Source organism: Staurois parvus, unplaced genomic scaffold (assembly GCF_062004578.1).
Source record: "Staurois parvus isolate SC_StPar_1 unplaced genomic scaffold, SC_StPar_1.0 ptg000704l, whole genome shotgun sequence".
In the NCBI taxonomy this organism is placed as follows: domain Eukaryota; kingdom Metazoa; phylum Chordata; class Amphibia; order Anura; family Ranidae; genus Staurois; species Staurois parvus.
The window spans coordinates 3527004-3547135 of record NW_028318500.1 but is presented as its reverse complement, the minus strand read 5'-3'; the positions used below and the strand labels follow the sequence as shown (position 1 = coordinate 3547135).

At 41.0% G+C, this 20132-nt stretch overlaps 1 protein-coding gene across 4 annotated transcripts in view; it reads right to left on the bottom strand.

Moving 5' to 3' along the window:
- Positions 1–742: 742 nt before the first annotated feature.
- The window catches only part of SMPD4 (sphingomyelin phosphodiesterase 4), a 52631-nt gene continuing 33241 nt past the window's right edge, over positions 743–20132 (bottom strand). For all 4 annotated transcript variants that reach the window (XM_089653209.1, XM_089653211.1, XM_089653210.1 and 1 more), the window contains 6 exons: positions 15255–15418; positions 14940–15145; positions 12578–12811; positions 9041–9172; positions 7692–7820; positions 743–1201 (listed from right to left, as the gene is read on the bottom strand). In XM_089653209.1, the coding sequence (XP_089509335.1) occupies positions 881–1201; positions 7692–7820; positions 9041–9172; positions 12578–12811; positions 14940–15145; positions 15255–15418 (1186 nt within the window). In that variant the 3' untranslated portion in view covers positions 743–880. The remainder of the gene's footprint in view (positions 1202–7691; positions 7821–9040; positions 9173–12577; positions 12812–14939; positions 15146–15254; positions 15419–20132) is intronic.

Genomic DNA, 20132 nt, shown 5'->3' with positions numbered 1-20132 from the left:
ACTATTGAAAAAAAACTCCATAGAAAAGGCAAAAGGAGGAGTCCATGCCTGATGGAGATATGGAAGACTTAAAAAAATGGCACAGTGCAAGCAGCTCCTAAGCCATTAGTAAAGAGTGAGCTCTGACAGCAGCACTTTCACCCATGCCTAGAATCAGACATGTTGCAACCACAATGGTGAAACAACATACCTCAGAGTATAAGGCAAGACGTCAGATGCCTTGGTGTTTAAAATTTCTGCTTTTTGCTGGTTCCCACTGCAAAAAGTGTAAAGGTGTACAGTGATACAACTAATATGGTAGCTCCTGCTGCTTAGCCCAACTGTCCTACTCACAATGGCAATGGCTCTCGAAAGTGTTCTGTGGATAACTTGTTCCTAAAACAGGGTCTATAATTTACTTTACATAAAACCCAATGCCCAAGGGTCATTTCCAGACTAGCAATACATTTGTTAGTTTTTTTCAAGCACAGCTAGACAAAAGATGTGTATCCTTTTAGGACACTGTCCGAACAAAGGAATGCTGGTAGTAGAAGGGGTTATCCTTGGCTGACCTACAGTTTTTCGGTGTGCCAGTGTCCAATGCTACTGTAGGTGGCAGTATATTTAAAGCTAGGACTTCCTGTCTCCTTTGATGGATTGTAAAGAAGGCAAGTTTTAATTTCAGGTCCACAAGAATATTTATGCTTCTCCCAGACTGTTTAGTGAGTTGATGTGGCTCAAAATATTAAATAAAAACACACACTACCTGTTAAGAGAACATATATTACAAACAAGGGAACAAAACACTGTACAGAATACATTTTAATTCGGACACTCTAGAGAAGACTTGGTTATTATATATTAAAATATACACAGTATCCACAGCATAAAAAAGTCCATATCAGTCCTGATGTGGTTTCCACTTATCAGTAAACACAGTCATTGCCACAGCAAAGATAAGATAGCCAATCAGAAGTAAGAACGTTGCAGCTACTGGTCCCACAGATATCAGGCCACATAAAACATAAAAGAGGAACAAATAGAACAGAACACGATAGCTGGCAAGGAATCGGAGACGTATGCGGGGCTCTGTCTGATGAAAAGCACTATGTGATGGCACAGGGCTCATTCTCCGTGCAGAGGGGTTGTTGATTAAATGATAACAGCAAAACTTTCCCAGGAAGTCCTCCCTTTTACACATAGCATCCATGGAGTCTGCAAACTGGAAGGGATACAAATGGTAAACTATATGCTAGTCATTTACAATAAATAACAAACATACACAAAAATACTACTAATAATAAAATAATACTGTAAGTAACAGTAATTAAACAGGGTGCAGTTTTCTGATTAGCACAATATATAAAGAAAGTACCGTATTTGCCGGCGTATAAGACGACTTTTTGACCCTTGAAAATCTTCTCAAAAGTCGGGGGTCGTCTTATACGCCGGTACACGTCAGGGGGGCACTTTTTAGGGGGGCGGCGCGGTGCTGCCGCCGTCCCCCCCTTCCGACGGAAGGGACACCAAGTACAGGGGTGGGCAGAGGGCTGCAGTCTCTTACCTGGCTCCCACGACGATCCATCCAGGAAGCGCTGCTCCTTCAGTCGCTCCGGCCACTCCCTCACTCCTGCCGCTCGGCTCCGCCTCCTCACCGGTGATTGGCCGCTAGAACTGTAGCTCAGGAAAGGCACACAGGTGGCCAATCACGGGCAAGGAGGCGCAGCCGAGTGGACCCGCGAAAATCGAGTGAGGGTAAGTGTGCAGTGCAGAGGTGCTGCTGCAACCACCACATATGCTGGCTGCAGCAGTACCATACTAGAACAGGAGTCAGCAAGTGTCATTGGTGTCAGTGGGAGGAATAGTGCCCCATCATTGGTGTCACTGATACTAATGATGGGGCATTATTCCACCCACTGACACCAATGATGGGGCATTATTCCACCCACTGACACCAACGATGGGGCACTATTCCTCCCACTGACACCAACGATAGGGCACTATTCCTCCCCCCACTGACACCAACGATGGGGCACTATTCCTCCCCCCACTGACGGAGTACTATTCCTCCCACTGACACCAATGATGGGGCGCTATTCCTCCCACTGACACCAATGATGGGGCGCTATTCCTCCCACTGACACCAATGATGGGGCGCTATTCCTCCCACTGACACCAATGATGGGGCGCTATTCCTCCCACTGACACCAATGATGGGGCGCTATTCCTCCCACTGACACCAATGATGGGGTGCTATTCCTCCCACTGACACCAATGATGGGGTGCTATTCCTCCCACTGACACCAATGATGGGGCGCTATTCCTCCCACTGACACCAATGATGGGGCGCTATTCCTCCCACTGACACCAATGATGGGGCGCTATTCCTCCCACTGACACCAATGATGGGGCACTATTCCTCCCACTGACACCAATGATGGGGCGCTATTCCTCCCACTGACACCAATGATGGGGCACGATTCTTCCCACTGATACCAATGATGGGGTGCTATTCCTCCCACTGACACCAATGATGGGGCACGATTCGTTGCTCTGACACCAATAATGGGGCACTATTCCTCCCACTGACACCAATGATGGGGCACGATTCGTTGCTCTGACACCAATAATGGGGCACTATTCCTCCCACTGACACCAATGATGGGGCACTATTCCTCCCACTGACACCAATGATGGGGCACTATTCCTCCCACGGACACCAATGATGGGACACTATTCCTCCCACTGACACCAATGATGGGGCACTATTCCTCCCACGGACACCAATGATGGGACACTATTCCTCCCACGGACACCAATGATGGGGCACTATTCCTCCCACTGACACTAAAGATGGGACACTATTCCTCACACACTGACACCATCATTGGTGATGGGGCACCATCATTGGTGTCAATGGGAGGAATAGTGCCCCATCATTGGTGTCAGTGGGAGGAATAGTGCCCCATCATTGGTGTCAGTGGGAGGAATAGTGCCCCATCATTGGTGTCAGTGGGAGGAATAGTGCCCCATCATTGGTGTCAGAGCGAGGAAGCGTGCCCCATCATTGGAATACCATACCATACTAAAATCAAATCTGATGTTTTTTAATTTTTGGTGTGTGTTGGAAGAGGGGTAGTCTTATACGGTGAGTATAGCCCAAACCCTATATTTTAACAGGAAAAGTAGGGGGTCGTCTTATACGCCGGTAAATACGGTAGTTCAATTAAATGTCCCCAACATTAAAAAGGCTTACAATATAAAATCAGAAATTTACTGAAAACACCCATGGACTTTTGGACTCGATTTCAACTCTAGTCATGTCAAGAGACTCCAAATTCACTATGACACTTGGGTTCCTTTAGTCCATTAGAAAAAGTATTTGCTCAAATCAGGACCCTCCAATGGCATCTCTTTACTGTGTGAACTGCTCCTAGCAGCAGCACATCAAAACACTCCACTGTACTCAGAAGAATGATTTTGGATTGATGGTTGTCAAACTCATATTTTATCATTACCAACATATCAGAGTAATTATAAACTACTAGCTTGTTGACACCAAGAGCCAATGCGCTTACCCCCATTTCTGTCAGTGCTGTATATAAAACAGTGGCTCCTGTGAGCACACCTTGGCATCAGGACTGGAATTACCAGCGGTCAGTGACAGCTGGAGTTCAGCACTAAGCCCAGGAGCTGAAACTCCATAAGAGCAATCTGTTGAAACAACAGTAAACACAACATTTTTGTGTTTTGTTTACATTGAATGGGATGTGACATCAAATCCTGTCATACAGAGGCTCAGGCAGAGCCGTTACAGCGGTCTCTCATCTTCATAGAGCAGTAGCCCTGTCAGACCTGCTGCTCTGGTTCTGCTGGATCCAACCCCCCACAAAAAAGACAAATAAAACCAACCCCCCCCCCCCCTTTCCTGAAAAGTAAATATACAATGTGTGTGTGTATACGTATATATAAGAAGAATCTAAATCAATATTTTGTGTTGCTACCCTTTGGCTTCGAACCAGCATCAATTTAATTCATCAAGCGCTTTTGAAGAAACGCAAAGAATGGGCAACATTGAGGACCGTAGATGAAGTGGTCATCCAAGGGAACCTAATGCAGGAGTTGAAAGACACATCATGCTTACTTCCCTTCAACATAAGATGATGTCCAGCAGTGCCATCAACACAGAACTGGCGGAAACAAGTGGGACCCAGATTCACCCATCTACTGTCTGTAAAAAACGTCTTGCCAGAAATGGTCTTCATGGATGCATTGCGGTCTAAAAGCCATACCTCCAACATGGAAACAAGGCTAAGCAACTCAACTATGCATGAAAACATAGGAACTGGGGTGCAAAAAAATGGCAGCAGGTGCTCTGGACTGAGGAGTCTAAATTTGAAATATTTGGTTGCAGCAGGAGGCAATTTGTTCACTGAAGGGCTGGAAAGCAGTACAATAAATGTGTCTACAGGCAACAGTGAAGCATGGTGGAATTTCTATGCAAGTGTGGGGCTGCATTTCTGCAAACGGAGATTTGGTCAGGATCAACATTGTCCTCAATGCTGAGAAATACAGGCAGATACATATAACCATAATGCCATACCATCAGGGTGACCTGTGATTGGCTCCAAATTTATTCTGCAGCAGGACAATGATCCCAAAAAAAACACAGCCAAGTTTCTTTAAGTCCTATCTTCAGCGTAAAGAAGAACAAGGAGTACTGGAAGTGATGGTTTGGCTCCCACAGCACTCTGCTCTAAACATTATCAATTCTGTCTGGGATTACAAGGAGAAACAAAAGGATTTGAGGCAGCCTACATCCACAGCAGATGTGTGGTTAGTTCTCCAAGGTGTCTGAAACAACCTACCTACATGAGTGCAAGTGTACCTAGAAGAAATGATGCTGTTTTGAAGGCAAGGGGTGATCACATCAAATGTTGCTTTGATTTGGATTTCTCTTAAGTTCATTTACTTTCTTAATTTATAAACTATTAAACCTTCTATTTCTGAAAGTATTTTTAAATTTACACCATTTTTTACAACTGCCTAAAATGTTTTCACAGTACTGCATACACAAAAAAAAAAAAAAAAAAAAAAATATGCAGTGGGTATAGAAAAGAATCACCCCCTTTAAAATAATTACATTTTGTTGCTTTGCAGCCTGAAATTCAGGCACAGTTTTTGTTTTATCCAGCTGTATTTACTCAATGCAACTTATAACATCCAAGTGAAAGATATAACACCAACATGTCAGGAAAAAAAAAAAAAAATCAAAAAAGGAATCAATAAGTTGGAAAAAAGATCACACCCCTTGTGTCAGTATTTTGTAAAACCACATTTGCTTCAATTACAGCCTTTAGTCTGCTGAGATATGTCTCTACCAATCTAGATCTAGAATTTGCAATATCTGCCCACTCTTCTTTGCAGAACTGCTCAAGTTCAGTTAAATTTGATGGCGACTGTCTGTTAATTCCACAGATTTTCAATGGGATTTAAGTCTGGGCTCTGACTAGGCCATGCATGGACATTCACCTTTTTTCTCCTTTAACCAATGTGCGGTCATTTTCGCTGTGTGCTTTGGGTCATTGTCATGTTGGAAGGTAAACCTTCCCATTGACAACTTTCTGGCAGAGGACAGCAGATTTTCCTCAAGAATGTGACAGCATTTTGCCCCATCCATTTTTCCTTCTAGCCTGACAAGTGTTCCAGTCCCAGCTGCAGAGAAACACCCCCATAACAGGATATTACCACCTCCATGCTTTACTGTAGGAATGGTGTTATGCCAGACATATTGTTTAGTGTTGAGGCCAAATAATTCCATTTTAGTCTCATCTGACCAGAACACCTTTTTCCATGTGGCCTCAGAATCTTTAATGTGCGTTTTGGCAAAGTTCAGTCGTGACTGCATGTGGCTTTTCTTAAGCAGTGGCTTTTTTCTTGCACCCCCCGCCCCCCCCCCATCCATACAATCCACATTGGTGGCGAAATTGTGATATTGTTGTCACATGCACACAATGACCACTCTTTGCTATGAATTCCTGTAACTGCTTCAGAGTTGCTGTAGGCCTTTTGGTAGCCTCTCTAACCAGATTCCTCCTGGCTCTTTCATCCAGTTTGGAGCGACGTCCTGATCCAGTGAGAGTCTATGTTGTACCAAAATACCTTCCACTTCTTAATAATAGATTTCACTGTGCTTTTAGGCATTGATAAAGCCTTTGATTTTTTTTTATCCATCTCCTGACTTGTTCCTGTCCACAACCTTATCCTGGAGATATTTTCACAGTGCCTTGCCACCCATAGTTGACGGTTTGCTTCATTTGCACTACAAGGGACTGAAATGCTCCGGGAAAGCTCTTTTCATGCTGACCTAATCAAAATGACTACAGGTGATCACAGTTGAAAGTCAAATGGCTTTCTGTGCTATTGAGAAGGTGATTAGCTAGACCTGATTGCGGTTAATTTTTTTGGGGGGTGATCTTTTGCCAACTCAATGATTCGGTTTTTGATTTTTAAAAAAAAAACAAAACATTTGACATTTTGGTGTTATAGCTTTCACTTGGATGTTATAAGTTGCTCTGAGTAAATACAGCTGGATAAAACAAAAACGGTCTGTCTTCATTTCAGGCTGCAAAGCAACAAAATTATTTTAAAGGGGGTGATTCATTTCTATACCCTCTGTACATATATCCTAGAAAATAATAAAACCATAACCAGTAGCAGAACGGATGTTGAGAATTGATAAGAGACATTTGCATTTGATGAATAGATTACGATTCTCAAAAGGGCTGACTTTGACACATTATAAAACATTGGCGAGCTGGTTACATTACAAAAACTCCAACCTCTGCAAGTTATTTTCAAGTAGAACATGTTTTAATTATTGTAGACATGAGAAGACTAGTTGAATGCATGTCCATACCACAATTCGTGATCTTTCCTATCGCACAGAGTTTCAAACTCTCCCCTTCTTTGTGTCACATGATATGTGTACACTGTCTGAAGAACTGTACTCTGTTTTTTGTTGGATGTCATTAAAAAGTCAGACAGAGAACACCATCGCACATACACACTTGCAGCTTTCCTGATGTTTATGATTTTACATCTCTGCTTGGGCTGGAAATCAGAGCAGTAACTGCCTATTCTGCCACTTACATCTGTCAGAGAAACAGAAGAAGTGTGGGAAAAGGGACTATGACGTCTAGAAGAAACATACGACTGCACCACCCCAGTGCCTTGCAGATCAAAGCTACTCATTCAGTGATATCCAAACCAGACTTCCCCTACCTGCACAAACTAAGAATGCAATAATCAGGTTAGCAGTGTGCCAGTCCTCAGCTGGCATCTTCAACGTAAAAATCAATTTAAAAAAAGATGTAGAAAACAAAAAATTCTTGCAGTATCCTTGGATGTTTTGCCTTAATTTGAATAGGATCTCTCACAAAATCAGACAGTCAAAAGTATAGAATGTGTGTGTTTTTATGTCTGTCGCACTCAGATTAAAATGCAAGTTTTCAGCAGCAGGCATCAATATGAATAGTTTTATGTACATTTCACAAATGTAATTATGAAAAGCAAGAAACAAATATTACATTTTTTTTTTTTTTTTAACAAACGGTGAAGCTGTGATGTCAAATAAAGCATACTTCTAAAAAAGACAAGCGGGACAAATAAAAAGATCACACTCTTGTTGATGTTAACACTGAGCACCTTACCCTAGAATTTAAAGCCTGGGATAGTTGGTATAGTAGACGCACTAGAGTAGCATTTTCATAGCTGCGGATTGGTTGAAGTTCAGGGTCTCCCTGGTACTGTATGTCAAACTTGCGCAATCCATTTATTATCTGAAGTTATAATAAAAATGAATGTTAATAAAACCAAATGCTGATAAAAAACTGAAAACAAAAATCTAAGAAAAATAACATTATTTGATGGGTAAAAGACGAACTTTACAGCAGAAATCAAATAAAATGTCAAAAACTCGAATACAGATCTTCATAAGAGCGTCCCAATTATTCATATTAAAACTTTTGCATTTATTATTAGTGTATTCAAAAGTAATGTCAATTACAGGTGCAGCCTGATATGACCCAGCTGCTTACATCTCAAGGGAACTCCATCAGTAAGGTCCCACTGCCATACCTCCCAGCCCTGTGTGAGTCTTTTTTGGAATCTCACCTTTCCAGCTACAACAGCTGTGTGCTCACTTTTTCTGCTACATGCATCATAACACAAGAGGTAAAAAATATGACAAAAAGAATGGGACCTCACTGTTATTACAGTAGCGAGTGTTCAGATCTGGAAGCTCGCTCAAGCACAGGGATATCACTTTGTCTACATGTTCCATAAAAAACTAAACTCTCATGTATAGCAGAAATATTTTGGATAAATAGTAAAAAGGAAAATCCCTGAAGTACAACTAAACCCTAAAAAAAAGTGTACAAATAACTACTCTGTAATAAGAAATGGGCACCATTGTTTTTTAACCTCTTAGCGCTGGCCGGACGCATATGTGCGGCCTCCCGGCGTCTGGGCTTTGACGCCAAGTGGCCGCACATTTGCGTGCAATTAAGAAAAACATGTGCTGAGAGCGTGCTCCCTGCACACTCCCAGCACACATGTCCGGTACTCATGGAAAGGTTCAGATCTCCTCTTGTGATCGGGACCTTTCCCGATCATGTGACTGCCGTGACAGCGAATCACGGCGATCACATGACCCTAAAACCCCACCTCAAGGCTTTTGAAACCCTAAAAAGGGCCGGGAGGCACCGGCGCCAAGGAGTTAAGCAACTTCATGTGTGAAGGGGAAAAAGAAGCCATGCATAGCTCTATAGCTCAGCTGTCCACCTTCCACTATGATTGCACATGACATAGTGGTGGGCAGAACAGAAGCTGTGCCATAGGCTAATTTCACACATGTGCCAGCGCAACACCAGCCAGCAGTCCACACATCCTAGGGTATTATTTCTGCTCCTGCAGTGAGAAAACTCCCTCTATGCAATAAAACAGACATTTTTAGAGATGGGGTGCTTACATACTAAAAAGGTAATGAAGTCAGGCTTACCTGTTTTCTGCCCAAGTCAGTAAGGAGCACACCATTGTCAGTTTGTACACAGTCCGGAAGTTGGTTTCTCCCATTCTCATCCTTCACATTTCCCAATTTTACTGTGAACTGGCTGAGTTGAGCTGAATTCATCTAAAAAAACAGGCATAATAATTTGGAGAAGTGCAAAATTTAAAATACTGTATTTGGTAGAACATATAATCTGGCAATTTAGAAATATTTTATGAAATTTATAAACTTCAGACAGACAATGCATTATTAAAAAGCAAAAACTTTAGCAAACCAGACTGCAGATTTGTACCTCATTTAGTTCCGAGCATTATTGCAAAAATAAACTTGCTTACACAGAGTGGGAGCTGGAAAATGAAGTGCTAGTAACATGATTAGGAAATAAAAGTTTGGGGTCAGCTTGTACACAACATTCCTAGTGTTCCCAAGGTCGTACGAAAGGGACATCTGAATTCGCTGGTAGTATTAGCAAATCATGGCTGGTTACAGACTAGAAAGCAAAGGTCATTCCAAACAACATCAAAATTACAAAAAACGGATTCTGTAGGAAAAATCTCTGTGAAATGCAAGAATTATGCTCAGAAAACAGCTAGCAGTACATAGGTGAATGTAATACACTATGTGCTTATCCTTTTTGTGATCGAATTCCCATTAAAAAAAAAAAAAAAACAACAAAAAAACAAAAAAAAAACCTGCTGTCAGTATATGTGTATAATTACCTCACTGCTTCTGGGTCCTATGCAGTATCGGAATTCAAAATGGTCACTGCAACACTACAGATTACTTTCACTTAACCACTTGCCCTTCAGAGGATTTACCCCCCTTCCTGACAAGGCCATTTTTTGCGATACGGCGCTGCGTTATTTTAACAATTGCGCGGTCATGCAACGCTGCACCCAAAATTAAAAAATTCCTTTTTTCCCCACAAATAGAGCTTTCTTTCGGTGGTATTTGATTGCCTGTGTGGTTTTTATTTTTTGTGCTATAAACTTTTTGCTATTAAACATGTCCAGTAATACAAAGTAGTGTGCAGGAGCTGACGGGAGAAATCTCTCCCCCAGAGATACTCGGCGATCACAGGGTGCCAGCCAGAAACCACATGATTGACAGCTGAGGCCGCGAATGGCTGCGCAGGTAGGGTGCACACTTGCCCCCTACCCGAAACTGCGAAATCACGTATATGTACACACGTGATTTTGCGCACCCGTGCTGCCCTGTAGCAGTATTTCTGCTATATAGTGGCGCGGAAGCAGTTAAATAAAACCCAGGGTTTGATATCCTGCTAATAGTACTCCTGCAAATAAAGTGCGATTTTAGGACAGCTGTATCGTGACATGGACAGCAAAAACGTCCACCATATTAGATTTACTTTCCACAGTTTTTTTGATGACACTTGCTGCAGTTCCTTTTTGATGGTAGTGGAGGTTTGCTTTAACCACCTCAATACTGGGCACTTTCACCCCCTTCCTGCCCAGGCCAATTTTCAGCTTTCAGGGCTGTTGCACTTTGAATGATAATTATTCAATAATGCAACACTGTACCCATATGAAACTTATTTTTTTGAGACAGATAGAGCTTTCTTTTGGTGGTATTTAATCACCACTGAGTTTTTGTTACTTTTTTCCGCTATAAAACGGGAAAAGACCTCAAATGTGGAAAAAAAAAAAAAAAAGTGTTTTTCTTAGTTTCTGTTATAAAATTTAGCAAATAAGTAATTTTTCTTCATAATTTTAATCAAAATTTATACTGCTACATTTACTTGGTAGAAATAACCCAAATCAGCGTATATTATTTAGTCTGTAAGAATGTTATAGAGTACAAAAGCTATGGTACCAATCATTGAAAACCGATAAAAAAAAATAGATTTTGGTGGTATTTAAACACCACTGGGTTTTTTATTTGTGGTAAGTAAACGAAAACATTTTGAAAAAAAAATGTGTTTTTGTTCATTTCTGTTAAAGTTTGCAAAAAAATAATCTTTCTTCATAAATTTAGGCCAAAATGTATTCTGCTACATTTCCTTGGTGAAAAATAACCCAAACCAGTGTATTATTTAGTCTGTAGGAAAATTAAAGAGTCCACAAACTACTGATGGCCTCTCTCACTTCTTGAGGCCCTAACATGCCAGGACAGCACAAATCACTCTCAAAAGACCCCTTTTTGGTAAGTAGACAGTCCAAGGTATTTAGTAAGAGGCATGGTGAGTTTCTTGAAGTTGTCATTTTTTTTCCACAATTCTTTGGAAAATGAAGAAATTAAATAAAATTAGTTTTTTTCCCCGCAAAAAAGTTATAAGTTACTTAGCATAGGCCTACTTGCCCCACTACACCCAAAAACACATTCTGCTAATCCTGAGTAGGATGATACCCCATGAGTGAAACTTTTTTTTACAGCCTAGCCACATAAAGAGGCCCAACATCCAAGGAGAAGCTTAAGGCGTTATCCACTTTAAGAACAGGATGCCTTCTGACAATTTGTTTACAAGTAAAAATCTGTATATTTGCTAGAACATAGAAACCCCAGATATTACATATTTTTGAGCAGAGGCAGTGGGTTTTGCAAATTTCCATGTCACATAGTATTTACGCAGCAGTTTTTCTAATGCAATTTTAAACACTATTGCAAAAATACACTTTAATATATTTTAATACAAACACAATATAATACCAAATTTTTTTGGAAAATATAAAATATGGTGTTGCACCAAGTAAATAGATACCAAACATGCCACGGTTTAAAATTGCGCTGCTTGTGAAATGGCGCCAAACATTTTATAAGCCTTTACAGGTTACCAGTTTACAGTTACAGAGGACGTCTGGTGCTAGAATTATTGCTTTTGCTCGAACGTTCACGGCAATACCTCACATGTGTGGTGCGAACACAGTCTACATATGGGCTCTTTACATTTATTTATTGGTGAGATACTGGTACACTGACAGATGTTTTTGTGTATTTGTACATTGTGACAGATGTTGATCACCCACTAGCGGACACCGACAGATGTTGATGTTGGGATTGGAACACCATTGCAGCTGCTTTGTGCATCGGTACACTGTGATAGAGATATTGATGTGACACTGGTATAATGTGACATATGTTAATGTGACACTGGTATACTGTGACATATGTTGATGTGACACTTGGGACAGGGACAGATGATGGTGCTTAATGTACTGTGTGGTGATGGCAGCAATCTGTGTGTTCTTTGCATAGCTGAACACTAAAATCATCAGCTATGCAGAGAGCGGTCACAGCCTTGCAACATCCGAAGGATACAGCCATCACAGGCCATACGAGGCGCATGTTCTGAGAAGACGTTCAGGGACAGTCTCTGAGAATGGGAAAGCTCCCACCCAGCCTTTTATGTGCAGATGCCGGGTGGGAAGCAGTTAAAGCTCTGTTCTGCTCAGCCTTGATCTTGCTTGTAATAGGAACCATACAATCTAATCATATGTATTTATGATAACACACACACACATGGGGGTAAGTGACAAACGGGATTTACAGCCTTTTGTGCATGTAACTTACCCTAAAAATAAGACAAAGAAATTCTAGGGCTTTTTCCAAATGTTCGTCAGTCTTCTTAATGCTGTCATACCCAACCTCATCAATGTCATTGCCTGGATATGTGTTGTTCAGATCGGTAGGACTCATTCCAAACCAGGAAAAGAATGACTGGTTGCCTGAAGCATCTGGGGACTGATCAGAGAGGGACCTGGCAGTTTGCTTGGCCTGTATGATCATCTGGGCAAGCCGTAAAACCTATACAATGGAATAACAGACAAGTATACCATAGCTGATCAAAACATCTCTGCAAACATATCCATATGGGGTGAATTTGTTAAACCCTGGAATTAAAAGGAAACTAAATGTAAACAAATAAGGATCAATTGACAATTTATAAAAAGCATCAGGAACTTATCAGTAACTAATATGTTAAAATATAAGTGGGACGGGGGGCACTGAATCGTGGAAAACAGCTATTTTTTGGTCTAGCAGACCCAAAGAGAGTAATAGGTGCTGAATAATAAACAAATCCAAAAATTACAACTACTCTTCTCACAAGCCCTTTTAAAAAGCGTTTAAAACAGTTCCACACAAGGGTAATGTGTAATGTAAAGTCTACAAGCTTGCAAAAATCTGTATGTAAATGGATACAAAACTGGCTAAAAGACCGACTTCAGAGAGTAGTGGTTAATGATTCATACTCTGAATGGTCAAGGGATGTCAGTGGTGTACCCCAAGGTTCAGTGTTTGGACCCTTACTTAATATATTTATAAACGATATATTATATTAAAAATCCCATTTCAGTCTTTGCAGATGACACCAAGCTGTGCAGTGGAATAATGTCCTTACAGGATGACTCCAATTTACAAGCCAACCTCAATGCACTGTTTAATTGGGCAACTATGTGGCAAATGAGGTTTACTGTTGATAAATGTAAGGTTATGCACTTGGGGGCTAAGAATATGCAGCATACATACTAGGGGGAGTACAACAGGGGGAATCAATGGTGGAGAAGGTTCTGGGGGTTCGGGTAGATCACAAGCTTAATAATGGCATGCAATGCCAAGCTGCGGTTTCTAAAGCGAGCAAAATCCTCTCTTGTATTAAGAGGTATAGACTCCAGAGAGAGAGATATCATATTACCCCTGTACAAATCATTAGTAAGACCTCATCTGGAATATGCAGTTCAGTTTTGGGCACCAATTCACAGAAAGAATATTGTGGAACTGAAGAAAGTGCAGAGAAGGGCAACTAAACTGATACGAGGCATTGAGGAGCTCAGCTATGAGGAAAGATGAAAGGAATTGAATTTATTCTCTCTTGAGAAGAGAATAAGGGGGGATATGATCAACATGTATAAATACATCAGTGGTTCATATAGTGAACTCGGTGTAGAGGTATTCACCCTGAGGTCATCACAGAGGACAAGGGGGCATTCTTTACGTCTGGAGGAAAAGAGATTTAATCTCCAAACACGGAAAGGTTTCTTCACAGTAAGAGCTGTGAAAATGTGGAACAGTTTCCCACAAGAGTTCGTTCTGGCCAGCTCAGTAGATTGCTTTAAAAAAGGCCTGAATTCTTTTCTAGATACACAGAATATAACTGGATACTAACATTTATAGGTAAAGTTGATCCAGGGAATATCCGATTGCCTCTAAGGAGATCAGGAAGGAATTCTTTCCCCTGCAGGAGCAAATTTGATCATGCTTTGCTGGGTTTTTTTTTGCCTTCCTCTGGTTCAACTGTGGGTATCTTTTTTTAAATTTTTTTTTACGGTTGAACTAGACAAACTTTTGACTTTTTTCAGCCAGACTTACTATGTAACTAAGATTTTACATTTGCCACCTTTCCTCCCTCTCAGTCAAACAAAAAATATTTTTTTGCGGTTGGGTATTTTCCCCTTACTTCCTGTCTGGTAAAACTACTGTAACCAGAAAGAGTAGCTGAGGGAAAATCTTTCTAATAGAGCCTAAAAATATCTGTAGAACCAGACAGTGTTTCTAATCCTTTCCCAATCTATTCAAAACTTTTGCAGCAGGACTATTAAAAAAACAAAAAAAAAAACTTGAACGTGAAACTGCAAGCTAGCAATAGCATGGCTGTACACTCTTTCCACTCAGCATGTTGCCTAAACTCTGTGCAGAAATCTGTAACCAGAACAAATAATTTTACAACCTACATAAGTTTTATAACCTTCTGTAATGCATGGCCAGCGATCATAAAAATCTTTTGAGTATCCTTTTTGTTTTGCAATAAAAAGAAGGTGCTACACCATTCCAGTGTAGTTGAGTGCTTTGTGCCGGATGCCTGTTTGTGAAAGGAATTAGTTGCCTCCTCATATCAAGTAAAATTGTATTTGGGTGGCCTGTGGACTACACTTACCAGACTCCGTGCTTCAGTGCCAAACATTTGTGTGTATTGGAAATCCTGTCCCTCCAAGCTGTACACATGGCTTTTTACCTTCAAAGCTGTATCTAGGATTGAGGGCTGCCATGATGAAAGAAAGCTTCCACCAAGACTTGGGGACATAAGGAGCCTGTGTTGGCGGTGAGGAATAACATGTTCTGGTTCCAGGAACAATTGTTCACCTGTAGAGAGACACGAAGAGCATTACTGGGTCTCAATGCTAAAACGTTACAAGTAGGTACTACAAGATGTAGATAACTTGTAATGAAACATGGACAGCTGATTCCTTACCCTTCTGTATCATCTCTGCCAGATTAGGCTGAGAGAAGACTTTGGCTACTCGGAAGAGCATAAAAGCATTCTTTTGATTGACCAGGTCGCTACGAATGGCCCGATTTAAGAAGCGAAGAAAAAGCTTTGTGTAGATGAGCAAATTCTCCTGAACAAAAGGAGTCCTGTGGGTGAATATTATGTAGTGTTCATTATTAAATACCAACTTTTTAAACAGAAATGTTTTCATTTTAAACTTCACTTTTCTGACAAATCCAATATTTTAACATCTGAAATGAGATATTTAACTATATATAAAAAAATATGTCAACACAGACTCAGAGTATCAATTCCATGAAAATGGAAGGCTCACTTTCCTGTCAGCTCCCCACCCCAGGTGTCCAGCTCAGCCAAGCATCAGTTTTGTGGTAGTGTTTGAAAGTGATGGATGCTTTCCTGGGTCTCTCTGAAGATCTCTTCACATCAGTCAAGCCTTAGTTTTGTAGCAAGCAATGAGGAACACAAGCAAGACAGAAGGGATCTCTGTGTCCTGTGATTTACTCTAAAAATAAGTATTTTACAGGTAAATCAAAAAATCATAATTTCTTAAATGAACATACAGTAACAGGACTCAGACTAAATGTTCATGACTACCTGGGATGTCTCAAAGCACTGAACATGAAGAGTTGGCAGCCAGTCCAACATAACCAAATTCTGAAGATTCAGTATCCAGCCAAACCACTGCAGGACTGCTGTCTGCTGGACATTGTGGGGTTTATTTACTAAAGCTGGAGAGTCCAAAATCAGACTCCCTTCTGCATAGAAACCAATCAGCTTCCAGGTTTCATTGCCAAAGCTTCATTGAACAAGCTGAGGTTAGAAGCTGATTGGTTTCTATGCAGAAAGGAGTCTGATTTTGGACTCTCCAGCTTTAGTAAATAAACCCCTGTATGTCAGTTTTTCGGTCTGATTGCTCCCTTAGAAGTCATCTTGGGTTCTCAACAACCCCAGAATCAGAGCCAAAATCTCACTAAAGACCCTAGGGACCGTGGACAGGCCAAAGGGTAATGCAATAAACCAATAGTGGTTATTCTCCACTGCAAAATGCAGAAATCGTTGGTGAGGCTGAAAAATCAGGATATGTACGTAGGCATCCTGTATATCCACTGATGACAGGAAGTTCCCTTAATAAAGCACAGCATTCACCAACCAGGTGGTCTCCATCCTGTATTTTTGTACCTTCAGGAACTTGTTGGGACCTTTGAGGTCCAGAGTAGGTCAGATGTCTCTGGGAATCACAAACATGTTGGAATAGAAGCCATGAGACCTGTCCATTGCCACCACCAGTGCAATGACCCCTTATAACAACCGTTCTTCCAGAATCGCAAAGAAAACTGCTTTTTTTGGGGGAAATCTGAAGATACCATTGAGTACATAAAGCGTGGAATGGGAAAGCAGTTTAATTCCTGCTTGTAGCCTCTGGACACCTCCTGAGTCCAAGTAGCCATGTAGATGTCCCCTCACTCATGCTAGTGGGCGCGTGCCCCTGCACTGAGGGGAGTATTTGCAACCAGAACGAGAGGACTTAGGGGTCCAGTTCCTCTTATGAAACTGTGGGTCTTTGTTTGGAGCCCGGGGCTGGTTGCTTACAAAAAGGAACCCTTGTTGGACTCTGAAGGCATCACTGGTTTCTAACCTGTCACCTTCCCCTTAACCCTTTTACTGCCGCTGACATATGTAGTATGTCAGTGGATTCAGGGGAGTTTTACACACAAGGTAAAAAGCACTTAAATACCCCCCTCCCCCCAAACATTTTTGAGCCTTCCCAAACAAATGCAAGCACACGTGTCAGGACTGCCTATGCACAAACATGTCATTTGCACTATATGTTACATATCGCCAAACATTCCATAATGAAGGCAATAATATGAAGCCCATTGGTTGATATTTCACGGGAGCACACAATTTTAGAGCTTGCCATGTGGGGTAGCAACCTCATATTTTAACAAAAAAATGGGTTCTTTATTGCATTTATGTGCCCTACACGTAACTGTAGTGCATTTTTACTGAACTTTTTAGTTTCGTAAACTGCTGCGCCAATATCGTATAACATAAAAAAACAGGAACTAGCACTACTCAGTGTTACACTGCTTTCAGAAAATATAGCATGTTTTGAAGATTTTACATTATCCTCAGATGTAAAAGAATTGTTTTTAAACATTTGCAAATAAAGCCAAACTCTACCCCATTCCTGAAAAGAAGAGATATTCAGAGAGACCAAGGAAAGCATCTATCACCTTCAAACACTAGCACGATACTGATGCTTGGCTGAGCTGGGTGGGGTTATGCCTGGGCAGGGATTCTTGTTTGTTTTTGGGATTTTTTTGGGCCAGTGTCCATTCATCTAAAAGGTGGTAGCATAACCCATGTAGTCATGAATATTAACGCTTTTGTGATGTACAATGTAGGAAAAAAAAAAGATTAAAAATATACTCACCTTGATCCCAGCTTCCCTTGCTTCCAGGAAAAGCAGATGATATCTTCACACTTCTTGGTCACTCCAAATCCCTCAAAAATGCACTTTTGCAATAGGCTGGGGTGCATTTGGGGATTTCAAATGGCCAGCTACGGTATTCCAGGAAGCAGCGATGAAGTACAGAGATATCACCTTTGCATCCCAGAAGCATCAAAAGCTGAGGTATCTTTTTTATCAAATCTTTATTTTTAAAGTTTTTTTCTGCAATAATTAAGTTTTTGCAGGAAAACTGACCTTCCATTTTTTTATTTCAATATTTTGCCATCTTAATCTGACTATTGCTAACTATGGAGTGTTTGGGTAAACACATAACACACCACATGTCTAAAGTTGCCACATGACAAAAAGCACAACTTAAAGGGGAGATCTTTTTTTTTTTTTTTTAAACATATTGCACCTGTAATTAGGGTATACCATGTTACTGTGCAGCAGCCAACTTCTCCTCCCTCACCTCCACATCACAGCAGATGGGGTTCCTCTCCCCGCATCCACTGTCACATTTAACAGTATGACTGTGCAGGGCTCCACCCACATAGCCGTGTCATTCATTCACAGAGATCTGTGAACGAATGAACTAAAAGTCTCATCTGCCAGCGCAGCAGATGGCATGTAGTTCTCAATGAATTACAAGAGCGCTGATGAGCAGCCTCATAACTCATTTACTCTTCCTGCACCTCAGTAACTGTCTGTCCAAATCACGCACATTATTAATATTATTTTATTTTAATTTTTTTAACAAAAAGGTGAACTAGGATATTACGATATACAGTACATGCAAGGATAGCATAAGGAGATCTATTTTACAGTTTCTTCTCACAACACATGTCTAAGTCATCCAAATCCCTAAAAACGTCTCACTCTCTATATGCCAATTTCTTTTATCAGCTGTTAAGCATTCAGCAGTGACAGTATTGAGCCACTAATAGCTTCTTCTAATGACAAATCATTTAATAAAAATAAAACAAAACACGCGTTTCAAAATGTGAAAGTCTAAATTACTTTAAAGCTAAATTCTATGCATAGAAAAAAATATGTAGCTGCATTTAAAAGAAACCTTAAAGTGGTTGGAATGGCACAAGTTTTTTTTACCTTCATGCATTCTATGCTGAAAGTGAAAAACCTTTAGCGTGCAGCAGCCTCTCCAGCCCCCCAATACTTACCAGAACCCAATCTCGATCCAGCAATGTGCACAAGAGCCTCAGTTCTCCAAGGTCTCTAGAGTAGGGGATGGGGCCGAGTCACGCTCTGTCTGACCATGGGGGTGCTTGGCAGGAGGGGCGAGGAGCACCAGCGGGGAGCACAAGAAGAGGAGGTTCAGGGTTGTTCTGTGCAAACCCCCTGCACAGAGCAGGCAAGTATAACATGTTTGTTGTTATTTTTTTTAATCAGCTTTTAATATCACTTTAAATAATATTTCAAATTTGCAGCCAAAGTGGCGGACCACCCATTTTATATTTATTAAGTGTTCCCATTCACCTAGCACAACTTAAAAAATATTTAAAACCTGCCCCTTACCATTTTAGATGTGCTTTTCAGATAAATCCAGTACTTACAATTCTACTTAGTTCTCTGTTTTTGAGAGGGCTGGGGAGCTCTGTTTTCTATAATAAACGCTAAGGCAGGCCATAGACGGGCCGTTTATCGGCCGATAAACAAACAAAAAAAAAAAAAAAAAAAAAAAAAAAAATCGGTCAGCCCGTTGCCGATGCTGCCACCCATGTCCACGAAAAACTGCCGTTTTTCGTGGATTTTCCAGCATGACCAATAAAAATAAATGAGATCCGCGAAAAACGGCCAACGGGCTGGCCCCAATAACGGCGTGACCCGTCTATGGCCTGCATAACTGTACAGTGCTGTCCTAACAAAGAGTAAAAGATCTAGAAGCTGGGCTTCTTGTATTGTATGCTAATGAGGAAAAGCTCAGTGTGGCCAATCTTTGTCATTAGGGAAAGAATCAATGTGAAATTTTTCAGAGGAGCTTGCATTCTGCCCAGAGGCCTGCTCTGAACATTTAAAAAGGAAGGAAATATTAAAAACATAAAAAATATTTTAGGTATGCTGTGTAAGTAGGAACACAAACATAGTTGTGTTTTCCTAAATTTGACTGCAAGTGAGGAAAATACACTTTAACCTGAAGTGCATTCTTGTCGTATCTGTTTGTTTTTATTAGGAGAAAAAAGCAGTACTGCAAATTTGAAGCAACAAGGCACATCCTGCGTTAGAGATCAGTCGCCCCAACAGGCTTCCTATGCAGGGCTGATTGCAACACAGCCTCTAGAAGTTCTCTGCAGGCAATGTAATGTCACATAAGGGGGAGGAAGGTCCTCACATAGCAATGAGGAGAATGTTTTCCGCCTGCCCCT